The sequence below is a fragment of the Triturus cristatus genome, chromosome 3_2 (assembly GCF_964204655.1).
Source record: "Triturus cristatus chromosome 3_2, aTriCri1.1, whole genome shotgun sequence".
NCBI lineage: Eukaryota > Metazoa > Chordata > Amphibia > Caudata > Salamandridae > Triturus > Triturus cristatus.
Window position 1 is genome coordinate 30,066,851 of NC_140584.1, and position 27,403 is coordinate 30,094,253.

The following is a 27,403-nucleotide window of genomic DNA, read 5'->3' on the forward strand; positions in this document are numbered from 1 at the left end:
GCGCTCCTGGGACTTGAAGTCCTCGCTTGACCACGCTCGCAGCCCTGCACACACCGCCGCCACAGAGGCTCAAACAGGAGTAGAAGAACACAGTCACAGCGCGCTTCCAGCAGCGCTACTTAAGAAACCAGATGCGAAGCGGGACCCGCGAAGCGGGTTCCGCGAGGAGTAGATGAAGGGAAGAGCCGCTCCAGCGTGCTCGAAGTCCAAAAAGCTCCCTCTTCAGTCTGCACAAAAGACAGGTAAGGAAACCAACAGGGAAACTGACGCGCTGGTTTTAGCCGCGCTGAGGCGGGGGAGGAGCCAGCAGGGAGAGCGGGTCAGCTGTTGTTAATGCCGAGGGTCAGGCGCTCCTGGGACTTGAAGTCCTCGCTTGACCACGCTCGCAGCCCTGCACACACCGCCGCCACAGAGGCTCAAACAGGAGTAGAAGAACACAGTCACAGCGCGCTTCCAGCAGCGCTACTTAAGAAACCAGATGCGAAGCGGGACCCGCGAAGCGGGTTCCGCGAGGAGTAGATGAAGTAGATGAAGGGAAGAGCCGCTCCAGCGTGCTCGAAGTCCAAAAAGCTCCCTCTTCAGTCTGCACAAAAGACAGGTAAATGATCTACAGCTCATATGCCTCAAACACTATTGTTTCGTATGTTCTACTGTCAGGACATGTAACGTACATGTCCTGTCTGTGTAATATGTTTCACCCTGCCTTTAGGGCTCAATAAGCTTGCCAGGGGGGTGACTTACACACACGTACAGGGGAAGTGGTGGCTTTGTCATTGCTTCCAATGGCACAGTCAGGCTAGCAGTGCATGACTGCTCTACCAGTTTGCAGTGGCGGACTGGGAGACTTGTTTTAGTTGGCAGACCTCCAGGGTGGCCCAATCCATGCTGCAAGCCCTGGGGTACCCATCTAACTTACATGCCCTCTGTAACAGGGCACCCTTTATTAGAAACTTACAGGTAAGTTAGCCATTTCCAATTGGGTATAACCAATTCCGACAAACACTTTTAGGGTCAGGACATTGAAGACTGATTAGAAGGCCTCAGTGCACTCTTTGAGAAGAGAAACCAGTAGCATTAATCGAAAAATGTGGGGGTGACAATACAAGAAGAGACATTTCCTTACAATGTCTAAAAAATTTGAATGCTAATCTGCTGAGAAGCAAGCCGGAGGGAGAGACCGAATAGAAAGAAAACCCCCAGGCTGAGCTTTGCAAAGGGTATGGAGCCAGTGAGGCTTAACTCATAACAAGAGTCTAAGAAATCTTGAAATTGATCTCAAAAGATACTATATTGGGAGTCAGTGAATTACAATGCACTTTATTAAAAAATGCAACACAGTGACCTATATGACACAATAATTCACACCAAAGGCAATTAAAATGAAATGCTAGTGCTGAAGAAAAATGTTTCTGGATCCAGGTGGTGCCTGGAGGACATTCTAAGGTGAGGATTCTCCAGGAAGAACATCCATCAGACATTTTTTTTAATTTAACCATGTTGTATTCATGTTTATTACTATTGATGTTCTCCACTGTGTAAAGTTGCTTCAACATTTCAAATAGGACGGGGGTTTGGCTGACCAGCAGGGAGTAGGCCGCTCCCTTCTGCCTGGCTCTATGGCTGCTATCCTGAGCCCCTGGATGTCCGCAAAAAGTCCATGTCAATTTTGTGACACAGATGCTGGACTCCTAAAACAAACTGGACAAAACCTGGAACCTGGAAGAGATCTCTGCCTCTAGTAAAGTCTTGAAGTCAAAGATTAATATGGTGGTGGTAAACATTATGTAGAAAGGTAGGAACCTTCTGCATTTTATTTTTAATGTTGAGGGTGGCATTTTCACATATTCTACAGTATCTTTTTATTAAAAACATTTTTTTTTAAATATTTTCTTTATTTGCATTTCTCAAGTTATACAATTACAGGATGAGATAATTATACATAATCTCCAGAATGTACACATTTACTTACAACATAACAGTAACATACCCCCTCTTAGGACATCACACCAGCATATTAATAAGTATATCAGCATAATTCCAGCATAATGCATTTCGTGCCTGTCATGACCCCCACACCTTACTATTATCTAAATACTAACCCACTTGTTTTAACTCAGCTGCAACCTTAATTTCTTGAGGCTGTGGAAGGGGGGTTATTAAAAGTGGCTACTGCCCCTGACAATACAACCTCTGATTGATCTTGTTGCTGTGTTCTCATACAATCTAAAACGGGTTCCCAGATATCTTTCAGCCTAGACGCTGTGGGCATAAGCTCCCAACATATGGAAAGTTGAGTTTGACAATATGATCCTTCTGCATTATTACCCCCACTTTTTGCCTGGTGCTAAGCTGTATTTTGACTAGTCTGATCCAGTAGCGGCCCGTGGAGGGAGTTCCGTGGGGCGGTGAGGTGGGCGGGGGAGGGGCAGGGTGGGCTTTAGTAAACACCAGAATATGGTTAAAAGGAGGAAAGTAAACAATTAATTAAATAAAATGAATTTTGTTGCGCACACAACGAAATTTGTTTTATTTATTTAATTGTTTACTTACCTCCTTTTATCCATATTCCGGTGTCTACGACCCCCCGCCCCGCCTCACAGCCCCATGGAACTCCCTCCACGGGCAGCAACTGGTCTCATCCCAGACCCCAGTCTCTCTGCCTTCTCCCGAAATTGTGTGTTCAGTACTTCGGGACATCCCAGATTGGATACTAAAGTACCCTTGCAAGTCCCTAGTACATGGTACCCAGGGCACGGATACCCCAGAGGTCTCCAATGGGCTGCAGCATGTATTGTGCCACCATTGAGAGGCCATTCAAAAAGGAACTACAGGCCTGCCATTGCAGCCTGTGTAAGTTGGAGCATCCAACACTTACTAAAGATATAGATTTACTATATCTAAGGGTCACTGCACTTAAAACCTATAAGTCACCCCTATAGCAGGCCTTTGCAATCCTGAAGGCAGGGTGTTTGGTTCTAAGTGAGAGGGTGCTCCTGCATGAGCAGGCCACCACTGCAGCCTAGGGAGTCCATTCTCCCGGTTTTCAGTGAGGCAGCCATATACTATATAGAGTGGCACCGCATAGTTATGCGATGACTATCTCGAAAATGGCTGCAACGAATCCTATCATGTTTGGTATCAAACATGTTGCAATCATACCCCCACACCGTAAACGGTGTGGAAGGTATGATTCCAAGGACTGGCAGAGCCCTCCGGTAGGCTCTCAGTGTTCCTAGTGCCAACCTTCTAGTCCCGGACAGCACAGAATGGTTGCTGCCGACCAGAGACACATTTCTGCCCTCCTGCTGCTGAGCCAAGCTCGAGCAGAGGAAGGTGGAACAATAGGCATCCTGTCACAGGGAGGTGTGACCACCTTCCAGATAGGATTTAGTGTATTAGGACCGGGTGGGTGCACTTGCAGCGCCTGAAAGTCTGCATGAGGGGCACATTTGGTGTCCCTGTGCATAGTTCAGTTCAAACTAGTTCTGGGAGCCGTTGGCTCCTGCTCTGGCACGAAACTGGACAAACGACATTGGAGTAACCTTCCCCCTGTCCACCCTTGAATCTTCCTAACCCTTTCACTAGGGTACTTAAGGGCTTATCTGAGTGTAGGTCCCTAGATTCAGCGTGGGATAAGATTCAGGACTGAAACCACTGCAATTCTACCGTCTGGGCACTCTGGACTTCCCTGGACTTCGTTTGGGCCTGACTTTGTCTCCCTTCCAGTCTGCTGCATCATCTGTGCTTGTGCATTATACAGGAGTCTCCAAGGCCTGTGAAGCATTAAGGACAACCAAAGTAAACTCCCTTGGAGTGAAGGAGTCACTCCCATGCATTCGCAGGCACCTCAACACTGCTGACATGTCTGCTGATCCCAAGCTCCTGTATACTCCGAAGGGTTCAACAACGTAGGTGGTGGCTATCTACGTCTCATGAGGCCCGAGCTGTCCTCTCACCGAGTTGGCGGTCAGAATCCCTTGTGGGGGATGCATTAACAGAACCCCTTACACTGCGTACTTTTACAAGTGCATATGCTTGTTGGCAACTGCAACAAGTGCACTGGGCTCCAAGTAGTCCCAACCTCCGGCAACTTCTTCCACCAAGATCTTCAGCCACATCGCCTCGTGGGCACCGTGGCCTGCTCCTTTGGTGAGCTGCTCGAGGTTCTCTCGCGACGCCTGTGGGCCCATTTGAGGGTTACCTTTGTTTTCCTTGGGCTCCCCTCATTGCTTGGGGCCTGCCCTGACTCCCCTGCTTGTGGAGAGTCTCCTAGACCTTGCTGGTCCAAACGTGCACCTTCTTGACTTCCTGCAATGGTTGCCTTTGCCAAGGCTTGTTGGTGCTCCCGCTGGACACCGACCCCTCAGCACTTGGCATCCTTCAGGGGACAGCTCGTATCCTGGTCCTGGTCTTCCTCAGCGTCGCCTGGTCCTCGCAGCTGCAGAGTCAAGGTCACCGTCATCTTTCCTGATGCACCCGACATCGGAGGGCATTTGTTTTCCAAGCCTCCTGGTCACTCCTGAGTGACATAGACTCTGTCCCTTCTGCTTTCAGGTACTTCTCTTCAAGAATCCACATTTGGATTCCCACGGACACTTTCTCCTCTTCCAGATGCGGCACTTTCCTGAAGTCCTCCATTGGGTTCGACAGCGGTTTCCGACATCACTTCACATGTATAAACCCGGCTTCCCTGGTGTAGGTAACGTGGGTACTAGGGTATCCACGGGTGGGGTGGCTCTCCAACCTTCTAGCTTTCACTGGGTTTCTTCAGAGTCCACTGGGTATGGTCCTTAATCTTTAAAATTCCAACCGCGACTTACACATAGACATGTACAGAGCCTGCGGTTGTGTTCCCACACTGCACACGCGCTCCATGGGGTCCTTAACTACTTACCTTGGGTGGTTCTGTGGGTCCCCAGCAATTCTACGTCCTCTCGACACTGTCTTGACTCGAGTCCTGGTTCTCATACCACTTTCTTAGTATATGGTTTGGTCTCCCCCTGGGGCCACTGTGTATTTTGTGCTATTTACTGTGTTTCTTTGCCAAAGTATTGAGTGCATTGTGTTGATCTCAGTGTTGGAGATACTTGAACATTCTAGAGAGTATTATATAATAAATGGAATATGCTACTTACCAGTATGCATCTGTTCTTGACATGTAGAGCTGCAGAGCCACACACTTAGGATAGTAGATCGCCATCTGGTGTTGGGCTCGGATGCTTTCAGGTTGTCTGCGGAAGAAGTCTTTGGTCACAAGATAGGTGACTCATCCCTTGGACTACAGTGCGCATGGGCATCCACTACATCCTCAGATTGTTTTTCGCCATGATGGAGTTTGTAAAAAGAGAGAGATGTCCATGTGTAATGTCCAAGTAAGACGATGCTGGAACAGATACAGGTCCCGGGGAGGTGGGTGGGCGTGTGTGGCTCTGTAGCTCTACATGCCAAGAACAGAATGCATACTGGTAAGTAGCATATTCCGTTCAAGGCATATGAGCTACAGATCACACACTTAGGATAGACTATATAGCAGTGTCTCCCCTAGCGGTGGTCACCTGTATCGGTTGCAGCAGTTTGGAATAAGGTTTTAAGGACAGCCTGACCTACAGAAGCTTGTTGTTTTGCTTGCACGTCAACAAAGTAGTTTTTAGTGAAGGTGTGTGTTGTAGACCATGTGGCTGCCTTACAAATATCTTCTAAGGGAATGTTTCCTAAGAATGCCATGGAAGCCCCTATTTTGCGTGTGGAATGCGCTCTAGGGGGAACTGATAGTGTGCGTTTAGCCTTGTGGTAGCATATTTGGATACATTTAACTATCCACCTGGCTATCCCGGATTTGGAAAATGGGTTGCCTTTATGTGGTGGAGAGAAAGCAACAAACAATTGTTTGGTTTTGCGGAATGATTTGGTTCTGTCAATGTAGTAAAGCAGGGCTCTTTTAACGTCTAAGGTATTAAGAGCTCTTTCAGCTACCGAGTCCGGATTTGGGAAGAACACTGGTAGTTCAACTGATTGGTTAAGATGGAACGGAGATATGACTTTTGGGAGGAATTTTGGATTTGTTTTAAGAACCACTTTGTTGCAGTGTAATTGTAGGAATGGTTCTTGTATGGTTAAAACCTGGATTTCACTTACCCTTCTAAGGGATGTGATCGCAATAAGGAAAGCCACTTTCCATGTGAGGAACTGCAGTTCGCATTTATGCATAGGTTCAAAGGGGGGTCCCATGAGCCTTGTAAGAACAATGTTTAGATTCCACACTGGAGAGGGTGGTAATCTGGGCGGAATAATTCTCTTAAGGCCTTCCATGAAGGCTTTAATCACAGGTACTCTAAATAGTGACAACTGTTGTCGATTTTGTAAGTAGGCTACTAATGCTGCTAGGTGGGGACGTATGGATGAGTACGCTAAATTACATCTTTGCAAGTGTAGTAAGTAGCAAATGATGTTCTGGATGGATGCATCCAGTGGGCGTATATCATTGTTAGTGCAGTAAATGGCAAATCTTTTCCATTTTGCAGCATAGCAGGCTCTAGTGGTAGGTCGTCTGGCCTCTTTTATAATATTCATGCAGTCTGGTGGTAGGTTGAGGTAACCGAACTCTAGGACTTCAGGAGCCAGATCGCTAGATTCAGTTGTCCTGGATCTTGGTGTCTGATTTCTCCATAGTTCTGGGTTAATAAGGACGGGGAGAAGCGCAGTTTTTGGTGTGTGTATGTATGTGTATGTGTTTGTACTTATATAGCGCACAGCTAACCCATTTCGGGGTTTCCCAGCGCTGTACTCATACCGCTAGGGAACCCTTCCTGGCTTTTCCCTGTGAAAGGAACTAGAGAGAGTTCCAGCAGTGTTGTGAACCAGGGCTGGCGTGCCCATGTGGGAGCTACTAGGATCAGTTTGAGAGACTGTTGCGGGAGCTTGCGTACCAAGAATGGAATGAGTTGGAGAGGCGGAAAAGCGTCCGCAAATCTGCCTGACCAGTTCATCCATATCGCATTGCCCTTCGACTGTGGGTGGGGAAACCTGGCAGCGAAGCTTGGGCATTTTGCGTTTTCGTGTGTGGCGAACAGATCTTTGTCTGGTTGGCCCCATTGCTGGAAAAAGGGGAGTAGGACTTGTGGATGTAATTCCCATTCGTGGGTCTGTTGAGTCTGACAACTTAACAGGTCGGCAATCTGATTGTGAACCCCTGGAAGGTGTTCTGCAAGTAGGTATATGTTCTGGGGAACGGCCCATCTCCAAATGTTCTGTGCGAGCTGGGACAGCTGGAGAGAATGTGTGCCTCCTTGTTTTTGTATATAATACATGGCTGTCATGTTGTCCGTACGGATGAGGACAGTTTTGTTCTGGAGATGTATTTGGAATGATTTTTGAGCTAGGAATATTGCCAGTAGTTCCAGGTAATTGATATGGAGCACTTTCTGTTGAGTGGTCCATTTGCTCTGAGTGGTGTGTCCTAGGAGATGGGCTCCCCATCCCATGAGTGATGCGTCCGTTGTTAGCACTATTTGTGGAAGAGGCTCGAGGAACGGCCGCCCTTTGGACAGGTTTATTGTGTTCCACCATTTTAGAGAGCGATGTGAGCGGCTGTCCACCAACACAGATCTGTTAGTTGTCCGTGAGCCTGATTCCACTGACGTGCTAGACGCATTTGTATTCTTGCATAAGGTACAATGAAGATGCATGACGCCATCATGCCTATGAGTTGCATGAACACTCTTGCTGGAAGAGAGTGTTGGGTTTGAAATTTTGCGATCAGAGCTTGTATATTGGCTATCCTGGCTGGGCTGGGATATGCTAGGGCTTTGGAGGTATTTATGGTGGCTCCCAGATATTGATGTATGTGGGAGGGTTGGAGATGAGATTTGGGATAGTTTATTGTGAATCCCAAGCTGTGTAAGAGTTGAATAGTTTGGTGAGTGTGTAGAACGCATTTGTTGAATGAGTTGGCTTTTATTAGCCAGTCGTCTAGATACGGGAAGACATGAATTTGTTGTCTTCTGAGATGCACTGCTACAACTGCTAGACACTTGGTGAATACTCTGGGCGCAGTTGTCACCCCGAATGGAAGGACTGTAAACTGATAGTGTTGTCCGTCCACCACAAACCTTAGGTACTTCCTGTGAGCAGGATGTATGGGAATGTGAAAATAAGCGATCTTGAGATCTAGTGGGGTAAGGAAATCCCCTTGTTGTAGTAGTGGGAGCACTTGTTGAAGAGTGATCATATGGAAATGATCTGAGTTTATATACAGATTTAGGGGTCTGAGGTAGAGTATTGGTCTTAGAGTCCCATCCTTTTTGGGGATTAGGAAGTACAGTGAGTATACCCCTGTACCGTGATGTTGTAAGGGAACTGGTTCTATTGCGTGTTTTTGAAGCAGTGAGAGAACCTCTTGTTTGAGGAGCGTAAGATGGTCTGGTGACATGGGACGCTGCTTGGGTGGTGTGTGTGGGGGGTAGTGGTGAGTTCCAGGCAGTAACCATACTGGATAATTTGTCTTACCCACTTGTCTGTTGTGATGGAGTTCCAGACAGGTAGGAACTGTTTGAGTCTTCCCCCGACTGGAGTGGAATGGTCTGGGGGGAGTGGAGGAAAGTCACTGTTTTGTGGCAGGGGAGGTACGAGTGTTGGTATTGCCTCGACCTCGTCCCTTTGTGTTGTTTCCTCTATATCCTCCTCTAAAATATCCTCAGCTGGGGGATGTTTGTTGAGAGGTTTTGAAGGTAGAGGATGTGTCTGCTCCCATATTCTTGGAGGCTCCTCTGTAGAAGGAGTGCCGAAAGGAGCCGCGTGGTTGTGGAGACTGCAATGCTCCCATGGACTTAGCAGTCTCTGTGTCCTTTTTCATTTTTTCGAGTGCAGTGTCTACTGCTGGCCCAAATAACTGTTCTTGGTTAAATGGTTGGCTGAGTATGGTACTTTGCACTTCTGGCTTAAAGCCTGAAATGCGTAGCCAGGCATGGCGTCTGAGGAGTACACTTGTGTTTATTGCTTTAGAGGCGGTGTCTGCGGCGTCAAGTGCGCATTTAATTGACGCATTTGAGATGAGTTTTCCCTCTTGTATAAGGTCATTTGCCTGGGTCTTGTATTGGTCTGGCAGGTGTTGTAGCAGATTCTCCAATTGATCGTAGTGAGCCCTATCATAGCGTGCTAGTAGGGCTTGGGTGTTGGCAATACGCCAATGATTAGCAGCTTGTGCTGCTACTCGTTTGCCCGAGGCTTCTAATAGTTTAGATTCTTTGTCAGGGGGTGGTGTATCTCCCGTGGTTTGGGATTTGGCGCGTTTCCTTGCGTTGGAAACGACCAAAGAATCTAGAGGGAGCTGTCCTTTAATGTAACAAGTTCTTGGGTTAAGCACCCTGGCAGGGACGGGGTCTTTAAATACCTCTGTGGCGTGTTTTGTGACACCTTTAATCATAGGTAGAATTTGTACTGTTTTCTGAGACTGTTCAAACGTGTCTAAGAGGAAATCTTCCTCGGGTGCATCGGAGTGCATGGTGACGCCATTGTAAAGTGCTGCCCTGTTTACTAGTTGTCCAAACCCCAGGTGGTCATCTGGAGGTGATGGTTTGGAGGGATATGGTGTAGGGTCAGGTATATCTGGTAGAGGGTATGCCCAATCATCCAATGGTGCGTTATCTGGATCCGTGAACGGATCATTAGGATCACCAGGATCACCCCCTTCCCCTAGGTCATCATCATCATCCTGTGGAGGTGGTGTATGTGATGGAGATGGTAGAGGTAAGGGTGGTGTAGGCAGAGGGGGTGGGGTAGAAGGTTGTATGGGAGAGGAAGGAGGAATAGGTGATGTTGCTGAGTCCTTCTTTTTTATAGGAACTGGGGCAGGTGTTGTGTCCAGTTTCCGTTTCTAATATGGCACTGCAGTGTCATGTCCAGTCTTTGGATTAATATAAATCCTTTTTTGTGTTGGATCTGGATGGAAAAGTTCTTGTTCTTCAGGAACACATTTTGGCGCCGATTTTTTCGGTTCCGATTGAGGTTTTGGTTGATCGGTCGAGTCTTTGGCTTTAGGAGGTGTATTATAGTCCTTAGCCGGTGGTTTTGGTGCCGATGAAGGTTTCGGTGCCGTTGAAGGTTTCGGTGCCAATGATGGTTTCGGTGCCGAAGTTAAGTCTTTCGGCTTGGAAAGTTTTGGTGCCGGTTTATCTATGGGCCTCGATGTTTTCGGTGCCGAGGGTGTCGGATCCGATTTCGGTGCCCAGGGGTCTTTTGTTTTCGGTGCCGAAGGTGCCGGGGGTACCATTACATGCGGCTTGCTCGGGCCCGAGCCACCGGAATCCTTATGTTTCTTCGGAGCCGAGCCCGGAGGCGGGGCTTCTGAAGGGTGTTTTCGGTCTCGACTGAGGACAGCTGGTGAAGTCTTGACCAATGCCAATGGTTTTGGAGGGGTTGGGGCAGTGGTACTCACGCGTTGCCCAGGAGTAATGGGGTCGTCTGAGTCGTCTGCTTCTGAGATGATTTGAAGTTCCTCAGAATCTTCTTCCGGGACATCGGGACCCTCATCAAAGATGTTTTCTGGTTCCGGGGCTGGTTTGTGTGCCATGATATGGCGTCGAGCTCTTCGATCCCGAATGGTCTTTTTGGATCGAAATGCTGCGTAGGCTGGACAGCTGGCTTCGTCGTGTTCAGGTGATAGGCACAGGTTGCAGACTTAGTGATGGTCACTGTCCGGAAATTTTGCTCCACACTGGGGGCATTTTTTAAACGACGTCCTTTCCATGAGCCGTAGGCCTCACGGCGTGGATAGGCCCAGCAGCCCGCGTCGACGTCCAGAATCGAGCCGATGAATTCGATGTCGAGTGAAGGTGCTTCGATGCAGTTGTCAGAAGTTTTTTCGCTTCGAAAAGCTTGTATTTGAGATTTTCAACCGGAGTGGAAAAGTTACATCCGAATCCAATGGCGGAAAAAAACAATCTGAGGATGGAGTGGATGCCCATGCGCACTGTAGTCCAAGGGAGGAGTCACCTATCTCGTGACCAAAGGCTTCTTCCGAAGACAACAACAACCTGCAAGCATCCAAGCCAAACACCAGATGGTGATCTACTATCCTAAGTGTGTGATCTGCAGCTCATATGCCTCGAACACATATTTTTATAAATACTTGTTGTGGATCTTTTCACTTAATCTATGCTATATGGTTGCATTCTAATGAAACAGGCTGCTTTACAATCCTTCTGGACTAAGCCTGAAGGCTGCTCTCCACAGCTACCACTTAGAGAGCTTTCTAAGGTTGTCTAAGACCTTCTAAATAACCATAAGGGTTGTTTGGACTGGTGCAAGGTGCCTACTTACATTAGTGGACATCATATACCAGGCCAGCCTCTAACACATGGGCATCCTCAAAGACAATCATCGAACATGCTTGCACCGCTGTTACTCTACAAAAACAGGTGACTGAACTAATTGAGAGTGTGCAATCCTTTAAATACTGAGTGGAAGACTTGTAAGGCCAGACTAGGCGCAACAATATCAAAGTGGTGAGCCTATTTGAGAATGCTGAAGGATCCAATAGGATTAGTTACTAACCTGTAATCCTAGTTCTCATCCAGGGGTATACTCATCAAAGTCATAATCTATGAATAATCCCCGCCCATGTGCGGGATCCCGGAGCATATAGAAAATACATATATATACATATATATGCATATGTGAAAACATATACATGCAGCCTAAAATGTTTCAAACATGGTAATGCTGTAAATTACATAGGTTTGCATAGCAGTGACCCCTAACCCATAAGGAATAAAGTAAGCACCAAGCCAATTGTAACACAGCACTGCTTTATTGCCATAAAGCAAACTTGTAATTGTAGGCACTCGCCTGTAGGCTGCAGTAGAGTATAAAGAAACAAGGAAAACTGACACCTTGCCTTTAAGGCATTAGAGTAGGGGGACCGTGCCTTTAAGACCTGCAGGGGACCCCCTGCTCCCATGATGCACTACAGGTGGCAGTTGGGCCAGTTGTTTTTGGCGGTGCATTTGCACCTGAACATATCTGTATTCCAGAAACAATACCTTAAGGAAAACAATGCTCGTCCGGGGAGGTGGGTGGGTTGCTTATGACTTTGATGAGTATACCCCTGGATGAGAACTAGGATTACAGGTAAGTAACTAATCCTTCTCATCCAGGGGATACTCATCAATAGTCATAATCTATGAATAGAGTAGCAAGCCCATACCCAAAGTCTCGCGGACAAGCACTATAGCATTTAAAACGTGCAGTCACATCACATCTCATAACCGTCATGCAAACAAGTTCCTCAAAGAAGCCTGGCCCACCTGGGCGTCGGCCTGTGTGTCTGAATCTAGGCAATAATGGCGAGTAAAAGTATGAACTGAGCGCCATGTAGCCGCTTTGCAAATCTCAGACATGGGAACGTTGCGAAGGAGGGCTACAGTCGAAGCCTTCCCTCGAGTAGAGTGTGCTCTAGGTCTAACCTGCAAAACCTTATGGGACAGTTGGTAAGCCAAGGCTATACAGGAGACAATCCATCTAGAAATGGACCTCTTGGAAGCAGCCCGCCCTGGTTAGTGGGCCCGTAATTAACAAAGAGCCTGTCGGACTTTCTAAGTGGAAGGTGTAGGAAGGTGGATATCTGACTATGGTTACCCCCAACTTTTTGCCTAGTGTCTAGCTGGTTTTTTGACTTAGTTGGCCTGAGATCCTGCCATTTAGGGTCTCAGGCTGTCTGCTCTCTCTTTAAAAAGGACTCCATGTACCCTAGGTACATTCCCAATTGGTAAGGATCACCTTATTGGACCCTGTACAGTGTACCCTAGGTACCCAGGGCATAGGTGTACCCTAGGCCTCCCAGGGGCTGCAGCATGTATTATGCCACCCCTGGTCTGGCCTTCCAATCAGACACAACTGGCTGATCACTCAGCTGGGGCAAGGTCGTGTAATCACCCCTTGCTTAGATATTGTATGCCTATATCTACCCTTATATATAGACACATGTGTACCTATCAGTCACTCCTATGGCAGGCCTTAACAATCCTGGAGGCAGAGTGCTTGGTAACATGTGAGATGGTGCTCTAGCATGAGCTGAGCCTGTCTGCAGCTTTCGGAACCATGTCCTTATAGCTGTTCTATGATATAGCCTACCATATACTCTTAAAGTGCCTTATAATCTTAAACGGTTATGGTAACTATGGTTTGGCTTTATCAAAACATGTCGTGTAAGGTGTCTAACACTTTGGAATAATACCCCCATACCATTTCTGGTGATGAGGATATTATTCCTCCCTTCTAGAGGGAGAGACATGTTAAAATCCTACTTTGCTGTTTAACTCTAACCAAAGCCTCAGCATCACAAAATGGATGCTGCTGCCACAGACACAAGTCTGACCTCCTGCTGCTGGGAGTGATCCCGGCAAGGGAGGCTTGGACAATAGGTTTCCTGCTTGGGGAGGTGCTAGCACCTCCCCAGACAGACTTTAGTGTATTGGGGCAGGGAGGGCTGAAAGGAATGAGACATGCCTGGGGCACACAAGGTGTCCCATGCATAGTCCAGTTCAAACCGGTGCTGGGGCACTCCAGCCCCAGTCCTGGCGCGAAACTGGACAAAGGGAAGGGGGTGTAACCACCCCCCTCCCAGGTCCCACCCATAAGGCGTGACCTAGCAGGTATCCCAGCCCCCCAGATTAGTATAAGAGTGGGAGTTGGGCCTCAAGACTTTAGATTATCCTGAACCTGCAACTTGAACAGAAACTCTGGACCTTCGACATTCGACGAAAGAAGAAGACTGAAGAATCTCCCTTGTGGCCAAGGAGTGGCTACCCTGTGCAAACACGCACCATCAAGAGACTACCCTTTGCTTTGCTGAAGTTCTACGAGGGACCGACTGCAGAGCCTGACCAGAGCCTTGACTTCCAGACTTCTCCGACCCTGATCCACATCCACAGCCGTGCTGAGATCCGTGGAGGCGACGAGAGACGTGGGACCGGCTACCTGGGAAAAGTGGCTAGTATCTTCAAGCGCAGCTTCTGAGGCACCCTCGAAGTTGTGCACCGGGGATTGAGAAGCCCCAACCCCAAGCACCATCTGCACCGAAGATCAGCCCCCACACTCCACGAGTCCTGCGTGGGGCCCTTCTGCATTTTCCTGCTTGCCGCGTCTGTCCGGTTGCTTGCCCGCTGGCTAGTGGCCTTTGAGACGACGCACCCTGAAATCTTAAGCGCTGGTTTGGCTCCTCCAGACTGGCTCCCGCTTCTCTGCAAAGAAGAAGCACCCCAGACCTTCCTGGTCTGCACCAGAAGCAAGTCCTCCGTTCTTCGTGGGTTCCGCTTGCCAAGGCTTGGTGAGTCCTAGTCCAACTTCGACGCCGCCGACAGCAAGAGCCTTCGTGGGACAGCTCGTCTCCTGGTCCTGGTCGTCCTCGACGTTCCCTGGTCCTCGTGGCTGCAGCGACAAGCTTCACCTTCACCTGCAATCTTCACGACATCGCCTGGTTCCTTCCTGGTTCCACGTGGTCACTGGCTAGTGACCTTGACTCTGTCCCTTCTGCTTGCAGGTCTCCTCTCTTCTTGATCCCAGCCTTGGGATCCACCGGACACTCTTCACTGACTGCCTGTCAGCAACTTTCCTTCAGGCATCCATAGAAGTCCACGACGAAACACGACGCAAGTTCACACCTATGCACCCGCAGCCTGTGGGCTAGGTAACTTGGGTACTCCGGTGCTCACAAGGGTATTGACTATCCTAGGGTCTAGTTTCCGAGTCTCGACTTTCTAGCTATACCAGAAGTGTCCTAAAACTGTTTATTTCTAACTGCTAGTGATTCTATCGACTTTTACGCATTACGCGTGAGTGTTTCCACTCTGCACCTGAATCCCGTGGGCCTCCCACTTCCTAACTGTTGCTAGTGTAGTGTAGCCCCAGCGATTCCCTAGGCCTAGGCCTATCCTATTTCCGTGACAGTGGTCCTTATACCACTTACTTAGTATATGGTTTGCGTGGCCCCTAGGGCCTAACTGTATTACTTACCTGTGTGACTTAATGTATGCATAAATAAGACTGTGTTGTACTTACCTCTAATCTCATAAAGAGTGCTGAGGGTTTGACTAGAATAAATACACTTTATTTTATATATATATCTGTTGTGGTGTCCTTTCATTTGGTATTCAAGGGATTATATATGGTATCACAGCTGGCTTCACATGCCATTCAGAGTTAAGCCTAAGACTGCTCTTGTCCATGCTACCACTAGGATAGCTGGTCTATAAGGTTGACTTTACAACCAATCACCATAAGGGTAGTTGGACTGATATAAGGTGTACACTAGAACTAGTGACATTATACATCAGGCCAACTTCTCACAGAAGGGTCTTAGCCAGATAAAATTTCAATACCCTCCGGAGATCAAGAGAATGTAAGGCTCTCTCCGGGGGAGTGGTTGGCTGAGGAAAAAAGGTGGGCAACGTGATCACCTGATTAATGTGGAAGTCCGAGACCACCTTGGGCAGGAAGCTCGGATGAGTACGGAGCACCACTCTATTAGCATGGAAAACCGTGTAAGGTTCCTTGCAGCAGAGGGCCTGAATCTCGCTCACCCTGCGGGCAGAAGTGATGGCCACCAAGAAGGCAGCCTTCCAGGTCAGGTGTTGCAAGGATGCCCTATGGATAGGTTCGAAAGGGGATCCCATCAGCTTAGAGAGTACAATGTTGAGTTCCCAGGAGGGGGAAGGAGACCTCACTGGTGTAAATACTTTCTTAAGCCCCTCTAAGAAATCCTTAACCACTGGCATCTGGAAGAATGAGGTCTGGGTAGGAGATTTCCTATAAGCTGTGATCGCAGCTAAGTGGACTCTGATGGAAGAATATTTTAACCCAGACTTCTCCAAGTACAGTAAGTAGGGAAGGATAACCTGTTCTTGACCCCGGATCGGATCAAGGGCGTTATCCCTACACCAAATACAGAATCTCTTCCACTTGAAGGCATAAGACTTCCTGGTAGAGGGTCTTTTCGCTTCCCGGAGGATGCTCATACAGTCCGGTGGAAGATCTAAATGTCCATACTGGACGAATTCAGGAGCCATGCTGTCAACCGGAGGGAGGGGAGGTTGGGATGGAACACTCTCCCCTTGTCCTTGGTCAGCAAGTCCGGAAGGCAAGGCAACCTCCGGTGAGGCACCTCCGACAGCTGGAGTAGGTCCGGGTACAACCATTGGCGGGTCCACTCCGGGGCTATTAGGATCATCCGAGTCCTGGCCCTGTAGAATTTCTGTATCACAGCTGGGATGAGGGGGAGAGAAGGAAAAGCGTATAGCAATGTCCTGGACCAGCTGATCAAAAGTGCGTTCCCCTGAGACCCCCGTTGGGGGAACCTGGAGGCGAAGACGGGGCATTTTGTGTTTGTCGCGTCTGCAAAGAGATCGATGTCCGGTACTCCCCACAGCCGGAAGATCTCTTGAGCGACGCCTTCGTTGAGCACCCAGTCGTGCGCTTCGACGAAGTCTCTGCTGAGGCCGTCTGCCTGCACGTTCAGGGTCCCTGGCAGGTGGACAGCGATGATCGACAGGTCTCTCGCCAGAAGCCATCCCCAGATGGACTGAGCCTCCAGCGACAGCACTCGAGATCTGGTGCCTCCTTGCTTGTTCAGATAGAACATAGTCGTGGTGTTGTCTGTCTGAACCTGCACATGGTTGGTGTGGAGGGATGGGTACAGGGATTTGAGCGCGAGATGAACCGCTCGGAGCTCCAAGAAGTTGATGTGATAACTGCTCGATATCGGACCAGAGACCTTGTACTTGAAGCTGGCCCATATGAGCACCCCAGCCCTGCATGGAGGCATCCGTTACCACTGTCTGTGTCGGTGGCGCTTGATGGAAAGGAACGCCGTGAAGTAGATGGGAGCGTTTCATCCACCACCTGATGGAGTCTTTGGCCGCTTGGTGAAGGGAGAGGAGATCGTCCCATCTGCCAGACCTCTGTGACCACTGATCCTCTAGCTCTTGTTGCAGCGGTCGCATGTGAAGACGTGCATTGGGTACAATGTAAATGCACGAAGCCATCGACCCCAGAAGAGAAGACACTTGCCTGGCTGTGGGAAATGCGGTGTTGAGAAGCTTGTGGCAATTCTGAAGCATGGATGATAACCTCTCCTCCGAAGGACACACGCTTGCCTTTGCGGAGTCCAGAGAGGCGCCCAGGTAGTGAATCCGCTGAGTGGGATTGAGGACCGACTTCTTGTAATTGACCTGTAGACCCAGTGATCGTAGCAGTCGGAGGCAAAATGAGAGTTGACTCCGGAGACGAGCCGGCGTTGAACTTTTCAGGAGCCAGTCGTCCAGATAAGGGTAGACGAATATCTTATGCTTGTGGAGGAAGGCAGCTACTACCGCCATACACTTTGAGAATGTTCGTGGAGCGGATTTGAGGCCGAATGGCAGGACTCTGTACTGATAGTGCCGACGAGAGATCTGAAATCTGAGAAATTTTCGATGCTTCGCTGATACAGGAATATGAAAGTAAGCATCCTGGAGGTCGATGGCACACATCCAGTCCCCCTGGTGGAGATGCGGAAAGATCTGATGCAGGGCCAGCATTCTGAATTTTTCTTTTCTGACAAATCCGTTCAGTAGCCGGAGATCGAGAATGGGTCTGTACTCCGTGACCGCTCCTCGTTTTGGAACCAGAAAATACCGGGAGTACACTCCTTGAATTCTCTGCCCGGGTGGAACTTCCTCTATGGCGTTCTTGGAGAGGAGTGTAGCCACTTCGTCCTGTAAACGTCGTTTTTGGATTTGAGGGAGTGGCTGCCTCCGTGGTGTTATCTGCGGAGGGGGAGACTTGAACCGCAGCAAGTAGCCATGCTGCACAATATTCAGCACCCATCTGTCTTTTGTAATTGCTTCCCACTCTGCCAGGTGAACACTGATACTTCCTCCTACCGGAGTGGCGAACGAGCGCGGAGGAAGTAAGAACTCACTGCTTTGAGGGCTGCTTGGTGGAGGAATGCTGCTGTTTCGCATGTCCTCTTCCTCTGCCGCGGCCCCTTTGCTGGAACTGGGACCTCTGTTGATTTTGGGAGGACCATTGGGGTGTTTGAACGCGCTGATGAAATGTACGCTTGTCGCCCTGACGAAAGCGCTTACGGAACTCCTTACGCTTTTCCAGCCCCACAGCCTTAACAGTGTCCAACTCCGCCTTCATCTTGCTCATCTGGTCGTCCGCGTGAGCCCCAAACAAAGACGACCCGTTAAAGGGGAGATTGAGAATCCTCTTTTGTGCATCCGGCTTGAGGCCCGTTAGCCTCAGCCAGGCAGATCGCCGTGAGCAGACGCCCTGCGAGTAGCCATGCGCGGCGAGATCCGAGGCATCGGCAGCCGCGCTGATGATTTGGTTGGCTACCAGCCCGCCTTCCTGGAGAATTTCTGTGAAATCCTGCCTGTCCTCTCTTGGCAATTTCTCAGCGAACCTTGCAAGGGAATCCCACAAAGAACGATCATATCGCCCTAGTAGGGCTGAAGCGCTAGCCACCTTCATGTGCGAGGCAGAGGTGTTGCACATCTTTCTGCCATAAGAGTCCATCAGGTTGCTGTCTTTCTCAGGGGGGACAGAAGATGATACAGAGGCCGAGTGAGATTTCATGGCCGCCACCACGATCACTGAGTCCGCTGGCGGGTCCGCCCTCAAAAAGAAAGGATCCTCCGCAGGAGCCTTGTACTTCTTCGCTATTCGGGACGGCACCGCGCCCACCGTAGCCGGAGTAAGGAACGTGGCCATGGCTGGTTCCAACAATCCGGGCACCAAAGGTAGCAGAGGTCTGGGTGCTGACCGGTGATGCAATGTATCAAAGATAACTGAAGTGCGTGCCAGAGGGGTGTGCAATGTGATATTCAGTTTTTGCGCACCTCTACCCAGGACGTCGGAGAAAGTGGTGATGTCATCCACAGGGGACACTCTAGAAGGAGGTGTAGAAGAGAAGGTCGGAGAGTAGTCCCGGACCGAGGACCTTGTGGCTGAAGAGCCAGTATACGATCTGCTGCGTCGCCTCTTGTGGGGGCGGTCACTGTGGTGAGCCCTGGACCATGATCTGTGCTTTGACAGAGATCTTGGCCGTTTGTGCGTGGATCGACGGTCCCTGGAATGAGACCGACGTGGGGGAGGAGGCCTCGGACTCCCTTGAGGAGACTTACTCCTACGCGGAGAGATGCGGGATGGAGAATACGTGCGGGAGTATTCCGATCCCGGACTCCTACATGTGCCAGCACCCACATCCTCCAACCAGCGAGGTGAAAGTCCGAACCTCTCTTGAGCCTTAGGCGACCTCTCCGGAGAGATCTGCACGATGTGCAGGCCTGGAGACGATGACCGCTCTTCTGAAGTGACTCGTCTCTCCGCGGGCACTGCACCTTTATCCTTCGACGTCGACCCCCTCGACGTCGACGACGTTTGCGTCACCATAGGTGCCAAGTGTTGAGTCTGGTGTTCAGACCTCGACGGCGGTCTCAACGCTGAACGCCTACGGCGTTGTGGAGACATAGACGCTGATCGTCTTCGCCCCGGTACCTGACGTCGACCGGAGGACTTCGACGTCGACCGTCCCTGACGTCGACCTGGTGACTTTGACGGAGACCTCCCACGACATCGATCTTCCATGACGCCGACCTGGGGACTTCGACGGCGACCTTCTACGACGTCGACCTGGTGACCTCGACGTCGACCTTCCATGTCGCCGAGTGGGGGTTTGTCTGGATGTAGAGCGACCCACTCGCGGCGAAACGTACGTCGCCGCATCTCTCGACGCCGAACCCCTCGAGGGCGGCGGAGAGTGTCTCGACGTCGACGGAAGCCACGACGTCGACGGAGACAGTCCAGATCTCACCGGACTAGCGCCGACTTACTTCTACGCGGCGGAGAATCTCGACGGTGAGATGAATCTCTTGACGCCGAAGTTGTCCTCTTGTATGTTGACGGTACCTTCGACGTCGATGACGAATCTCGTGCAACCTTGGTCTTCCTGGAGTCAGGAGAGGTGGTATGTCGCCGTTTTTGAGCCTGGGTAGCTGAAGAAGGTGGTCTTGAAGAAGAATGATCGTCATCACGACGGCTTCTTTCCTTTTCCAGCTAGGCATGTAACTTGATGCGCTCTCTATCCCTCAGAGTGCGCTTGGAGAACTTCTGGCAGTGGGGGCACCGGTCAGGAGTGTGTTTAGATGGCAAACACACGATACACACCGAGTGTGGGTCTGCCAGTGCCATCTTAGTTCCACAAGAAGGGCATTTCCTAAATAAAGGAGGCATACTGACTGGAAAAATTTCGAAATTTTACAGTACACCAGTAGAAAATGCCTTCAGGAGCCAGAAGCTGTCGAAATTTTCAAGAAAAAAACAAATTTTCAAAACTTTCAGTCAAAGACTGAAGAGCTCAAGCTCCAAGATCCTCACAGAAGGAGCCGGAAAAAAGAACTGGCCCAACTGCCACCTATAGTGCATCATGGGAGCAGGGGGTATCCTGCAGGTCTTAAAGGCGCGGTCCCCCTACTCTAATGCCTTAAAGGCAAGGTGTCAGTTTTCCTTGTTTCTTTATACTCTACTGCAGCCTACAGGCGAATGCCTACAATTACAAGTTTGCTTTATGGCTATAAAGCAGTGCTGTGTTACAATTGGCTTGGTGCTTCCTTTTTTCCTTATGGGTTAGGGGGCACTGCTATGCAAACCTATGTAATTTACAGCATTACCATGTTTAAAACATTTTAGGCTGCATGTATATGTTTTCACATATGCATATGTATGTATATATATGTATTTTCTATATGCTCCGGGATCCCGCACATGGGCGGGGATTATTCATAGATTATGACTATTGATGAGTATCCCCTGGATGAGAATGGTGTCTTATCAGTAAAAAAATAGCTGTCATCCAAGGTGGCTCCACAGGGCCCTGTCATATATCACACACTTGAAAGGGCTCACAGAGTACTGGCGAGGTAGGCAGGGGCTCTGCCGAGACTAATGGTAGTACGTCTGCTCCAATATTGTGACCGTAGCCAAATAGTACAAGAAGCGAGGCGAGTGGAGCAGTACAAAATCGAAAACAATACAATGTCAGTATCCCTGTACTAGACTGCTGCAGTCCAGCATAGGAGAGCATCTTTTGTGTTAGTTAAAAAGGATCTGAGAAAGCTAAAGTTAAAGTACATGTTGCTGTTCCATGCCAAACTGAAAGTGAAAATAGATGGGCAGTCACTATTCATCGAGGAACCCACCAACACATGGGACTGGTTTGAACAACATATAGCAGTTAAGGACGTCCCTACTTGGACTCTGTGCCAACACGAGACGGCTGAGGAGACCCAAACACAAAGGAATGAAATGCCTAACTGTACACAGACTAATAGGGAAAGGATGCAGGTGGTGGAAATAGCTACAAGTTTCAAGATATCACCATATCGGATTTGTCAAAATGAAGTTCAGACTCTGACAGTTTATTGGAAGATGGCTAGGAGAAACCCCAAATACCCCCCAGGGTTGAGGGGATTTTAATTGTTAATCACTGAGACATGGCATGCCACCAGAATAGTTGAACATTCTTTACTTGAAATGTGAGAGGGTTGGTATACATCACCAAGAGTTTTAAAATGTTGGCATATCTGAAATACACATGCTTTCACATTGCATTTCACCAGGAGACGCATCTCATGAACTGTAAGGTGGCAAAACTAAAGAGGTGGTAAAGTGGTTTTGTTTCAGTGGCAAGCTTTTCGTCTCATGCTGGTGGGTCCGCAGTCTAGTTCATCCCTAGGTTACCTTTTATTTGAAAAGTCATTCAAATTGACAGAACGGGAGATATGTATTGCTGCAGGGTACACTGGGTGGGTCAGAGATAGCCCTTGATATAGTTTATGCCCCTAATGCAGATCATCTATCCTTTCTGGATAACCTAGCCCGAAAAGTGGTCTGAGTGTTCAGTCCCTACTGGTATTAGGAAGGGACATTAACTATGTCCGTGATGTAAATATGGATGTCTCCACTCCCCCTTTGGCTAATACACCTGTTGTTGAGGCTGCTAGGGGCTTTGCAAAATGGTCTGCATACTGGAGCTTTGGGGATATCTGGCGATTGAGGCACCCTTTGAAAAGAAGTACTTCTTCTCCCTAGTTTATGAGCTACACGTCAGACTAGATAGAGTGATGGTTTCAGCAAACCTAAGCGATGAGATAACACACACACAATATCTCAGTCGTACAATATCCAATCACAATCGCCTTATGACAGTTTTAAGGGGGCACTCAATGAGTCAATTGGTGGGTGTTAGGAAAGCACTTCAGAGGGAGATAAAAATAATGGATAAAACCTTTCGGAACTTGGAAGTGGAAGCCGTGACAAATCCCTTAATTAGACCAAGGCTGACAGAACAGAGGGAAAATATATCATATTAGGGCGATTATGTTGTCTCAACAACAAGGAATATATGGCTACATGCCAAGAGAAGAGGGCAGATTCAAACCTGATAGACAAAACCAAAACATAAGGACACGCCGGTAACAGAGGTACAGAATAACGTTGAGGCTCCAGTGAACACACAGATGGAAATTAATGATGTATTCCTTTCATATTATATGGAATTATATATGCATCAATCACACACTCCCGACAGAGACCTATCTTGACAGGGCTTGACTGAAACAAATTCCAGGGTAAGTCCAAGAGTTGTTGTTAGTCAGATAGGGGAGGAAGAAATAAAGACAGCTCTTAACGATCTAGCCTTGGGATGAATTACAGCAGACAGGTGGATTACCAGCTGAATTATATCAAACCTGTGCCACACTGATGGTACCCCACCTTTTCAGCTGCACTTCAGCTGGCCACCACTAAAGAAGCCCTGATAGCTTCACTGATAAAATCCCACCAAGATACCCAAGTCTTAGCCTCATATAGGCTACCATCCAAGGTAAACGTTGATTATAAAATTCTAAAGTACTAGTGGGTTGCCTGTAACCCCAACTCCTACCGCTGGTCCAAAGTGCCCAAATAGCTTCAATGCAACATATCATACTTCTCTCAACATTAGGAGGTTATTACAGATGTTAGAGAAAACCTTGAAGGATCCTGTTTCGAGAGGACATAGTGCTTTCAAAAGATCTCAAAAAAACATTTGACAAGCTTAGTTATGGAGTCCTGCTAGCGGCAATGTAACACGTGAGTATGCGCGAGAGATGGATTACCTAGATCCCTCTCCGATATGCTAATTTATCAGCGAAGAGGCACAAGGGACGATGCCCTCTCTCACCTATGCTCTTTGCACTAGCTGTTAGCCTTTCACAGGAAATAATGAGAGTGGATCAAGGCAAGAGGGATACATCACTGACAGACCACGTAAATGCTATTGTGTTACATGCTGATGGCATACTATGCTTTTATTCCTAAGGGTTGTTAATTTGCAATTGGACCAGGTTATGACTCTGGAAGAAATTGGGAGAATGTCAGTACTTAAAACTAACTGAACTAAAAATGTGCATTCTCGGTGTCTCCAAACATGACGCAAACACCGACCACAGTGAATCACTGGGGAATAACTTGGGAGCCCTTTATGTTCTGATGCTTGATAGTTAAGGTATACCGTGGGGAGAGAGAAACCAGAGAAAGGAACCTGGGCCAATCTCTGAGACTGCTGAAGGGGAACGTAGACTTCTGGTCTCGCTTAAATTACCAATAATGGCCAGTATAGCACTTTCCAAGAGGGTAACGTCACCTAAACAGGAGTATTATTTTCCAAACCTTACACTCTGGATTCCCTTGAAATGGTTTAAAGGGTGGCAACTCTCTACCCAAAGAGATAACTTGAGACGGTGGCAGACAAAGGCTGTTTTTGAGTCTACTGCAAGACTGGTGAAGGAGGCCTAAGCACCCTGGGACAATGAACTATACCACCTGGCAGCACAACTGCAGTGGGTGGCTAGTTTGCTAGACAGGAAACAGTTTGAAGAGACTGAGGCATGGGTGAGCCACAATACCAGGATGGAAAAGTGACAATCTAATGTCTCTGTAAGTGGATCTAAACTGCTTAGAATGGCTCGTCAAAACTGGAGGAAATTGGTCAAGAAAACCCTGCAAATATCACTATACTCTCGACTATGTTTTTGATTGCACATCCAACCGCTAAAGGCAGTTCTTTACAGCTCATAATAGACTGAGAGGTTGGATGGACATAGAGATAGTCACTGTAGATGATTCTTATGAGGCAGGGTAAATAAGAGTATGACCACACTTGGACTGAGGAATATGGGTTGCCTGAGAATTAGTTCTTAATTTATGGGGCAGGGGTGAAGTCCCTAAGGCAGAGATGGGAGGCCTGTCCCACAAAGCCCCAAACGCACAATGTGTTAGAAGTCCTGCTTACATTGGGGAGCAGCTGTAAGCTGAGTTCTTGACTGTATAAAGCTTCAAGATCAATTACTAAATGTAGCTTTACTAGTTTAGAAATGGTGTGGCAAGAGAGGATAGGAAGCAAACGGGAGGACAAAGAGTTGGAGAATTCATTTTAAGGGCCCTTAAAAATATCTAGGAACACTGGATTTAAATACACTCAATTCAACTATCTTCACATTATGCTCATAACACCCAACAGTAAATAGAATTACATGTACCATGGACAAGAAAGCCTGGGTTATTAGCTGTTATAACACTGACTTCACCCACACTGTATGAAGTTGCCCCAATTATAACCCATTTCTGGGGGGTAAGTCATTGCCTAAAGGGAAAGATACCTAGTTAGGACCAATCGTAACACATTGGAAACCTGCTTACTGGGCTTTTTTCCTCTTCCCATGACCAAGAGAGCAGGTAACAGCTTCCAGGATGTAGCCTTGATGTTCGCCAAAAGGGTTATAGTAATGTTGGCGATCCTCATATGAGTCCGCACACCGTAGATGGAAATGTGAGGAAGTAAGATTGGCCAGAACGGAAAACACAGTATTACCTGTGGAGGAGAGATGCGAAATACTAAGGCGTCAATTAACGATGCTGTGGGAGAACATACTGACTATAATTGAGGAGCCCCAGGAATAAGTTTATATCATGGTTGGTGAAGTATTGCAATTTCAAACCTTATCACTGTGGCTTGCGCCCAATGGAATACCTGTGATAAAACACTGTAATATCGAAATAGTGTGAAAGGAAACTAGGATAACTACTGAGAAACGTGTTTATAAAGATGGGTCAGAAGCTGAGGATCTATTGAAGATAATTACGATAATAAGCTGTTAGTGTTCATCTTATAAGGGGGTGCCTGATAATTCTGATAAAACAACTCTGTTAATATTTAATGTGAGAGTAAACTTGCGCACAAAAGAAAGCGATGATACTATAATGATATGCTTACACCTGTCACAACTTACTAAAACTAGTAAATAGATTTTCAAAAATTGGAATAGAAAAATATATAAGAGGACAACAAGAAGTGCAGTGTTTTTGTCTTATCACAGCAGGTATAACGCAAAGCAAATGGCTGAATTGTGTTGATCTTTCTACTAACAAGATGTCATCTTTCTCTCTGTGCCTTTGAGTGGGAATAGGTCTACTGGTTGCACCTTCTGCCCAACTCTAAAATAAATCACTTCTTCTTTCAGTGTTTGTATGCAGTTCCCTAGCATTGTGTATTTCAAATGTCCCCTGACTAAATAAAGAGTTTGGATTAGACGTTTCCCGTATTCTAGAGCCAGATCTTTAACATCTTGTTTCAAGTGTGTTCACTGACACATGGGAGAGGTATTCTCATCAGTTCAAAATGACCTGCGCCAACCCAACCAGGTTACATAGCTTTTGCTCCCACAAAGAAGAAAGCACCTTTTGAAAACTCTTTAGAACATATCTGCACAGCAGTCATGTTTACCAAGCTGGCTCAACATAACAGAGCATGAACATGTCCATGGATGAGATCATGGTGAGGTGACAGGGCCAAAAAAAAACCTCCATATACTGCCAAGACAATCTTTGACTTCTTGGTCACTTTTTTTTACTTTTTCTAGTCTTAGCAATGTCTAAAAAGGACTTATCTAAAGAACTAAGAGGTTTTGCTGGTATGGAGTGAGAGCATGCCCACTGTACTCCTTTAATACTCCGGCAGGCAGCAGTTACTAATTAGTATACTGATCCTTATCCCCGCCTGTCTACACCTGATGTTTCTAGATATGCAAGCCAATACATTTTGAGAAAAACAGGGATTTAATTAAGTGAAACATCTCAGGGGTTTAGCTACGTTCCACCAAACTGATTGTCTAGCAACACTACTTAACAAGAGCCAAGGGGAGTTTCATAAGAGAGTATAAAATGTTTTTTTGTTGTGTTTCACCGTACAAACGTAATTTTCACAAGCTGCAAACACAACTTGAATAAGGTGGAGAAAACAACTCCGATCAGGACAGCAAATTAGGTGAAGGGGAGTGTTTCAGTGGCTCATAAATGAGATTGCTGTTGGGAATGTGCAAATATCAAGAGGAAACTTGTTGCCCAACACAATAGTTAATGAAATTGTGAGTGCTATAATCCCACAAACTGCATGACAGAAGGAGCAGTCAGCAAAATGTGGTGAATGTACCAAAGTTTGAGGATGTAATGCATGTTATTTCAGGGTACAAGTAACAAGTGATGCACCATGAGTGTCATTCTCTTTTATGTTTTCACCATGGGTGGCATTCTCTTTTATGTTTTAATTTCACCTGTAATGAGTGATGATAGTTCATACAAGTTGTAGGAAGAAGCAGTGAGTCAATAATTTGCTAAGATTAAGGGAGACACTAATTGTGCAAGCAACATTAATAATGATCTCAAGCGCCAAATGTTACTTACCTCTAGGCAATCAATTTTACATATTTTGATTAAAATAGCATAATAGTAATTTATTGACATTTCCCACCAAAAGCCACTTGAAACGAATAAAAAGGTTGGTGGATTTGCATGAGTGAATCAAAATATCGCTCATAAAAACCCTATCGCTGAAGTAAACAACAGATTTCTGAACTCCTACCTGGATGAAATCCGAAAAGCGCCTTTTGCATGTAGGGCAGGTGAAGTAGCCATCACTGACATGAATCACAACATGATCCTTCAGCATGTCCAAGCGGTCAAAAGAGTCTGGGCAGAAGATGCACGAGTAAGTCTTCTGCTCTAGGTGATATTTCATATGATTGTCCAGGGAGGTACTGCTGATGAAACCTTTGTTACAGATATCGCAGGTCAGAGGGCAGTTGCCATCGCGGCCATGGAAGCGCAAGTGCTGGTCTAGCTTCTCCTTCTCACGGAATGCCTTCCCACACTGCAGGCATTTGAAGGGTCGATAGGACTTCCGAATAAACAGGTGCTGCAGAGCTGCATTCTGTAAAACAAAAGCACATTAACAAAGAATGGCGGTATGAAGATTGTGAGCGCGCTGTTC

General features: G+C 47.6%; 1 protein-coding gene across 3 annotated transcripts in view; it reads right to left on the minus strand.

Annotated features, from left to right (window-relative positions):
* The window catches only part of PRDM10 (PR/SET domain 10), a 1,096,800-nt gene that overhangs the window by 542,114 nt on the left and 527,283 nt on the right, over window positions 1–27,403 (minus strand). For all 3 annotated transcript variants that reach the window (XM_085647206.1, XM_085647205.1, XM_085647207.1), the window contains exon 13: window positions 26,996–27,343. In XM_085647206.1, coding sequence (XP_085503332.1) covers window positions 26,996–27,343 — 348 coding nt within the window. The remainder of the gene's footprint in view (window positions 1–26,995; window positions 27,344–27,403) is intronic.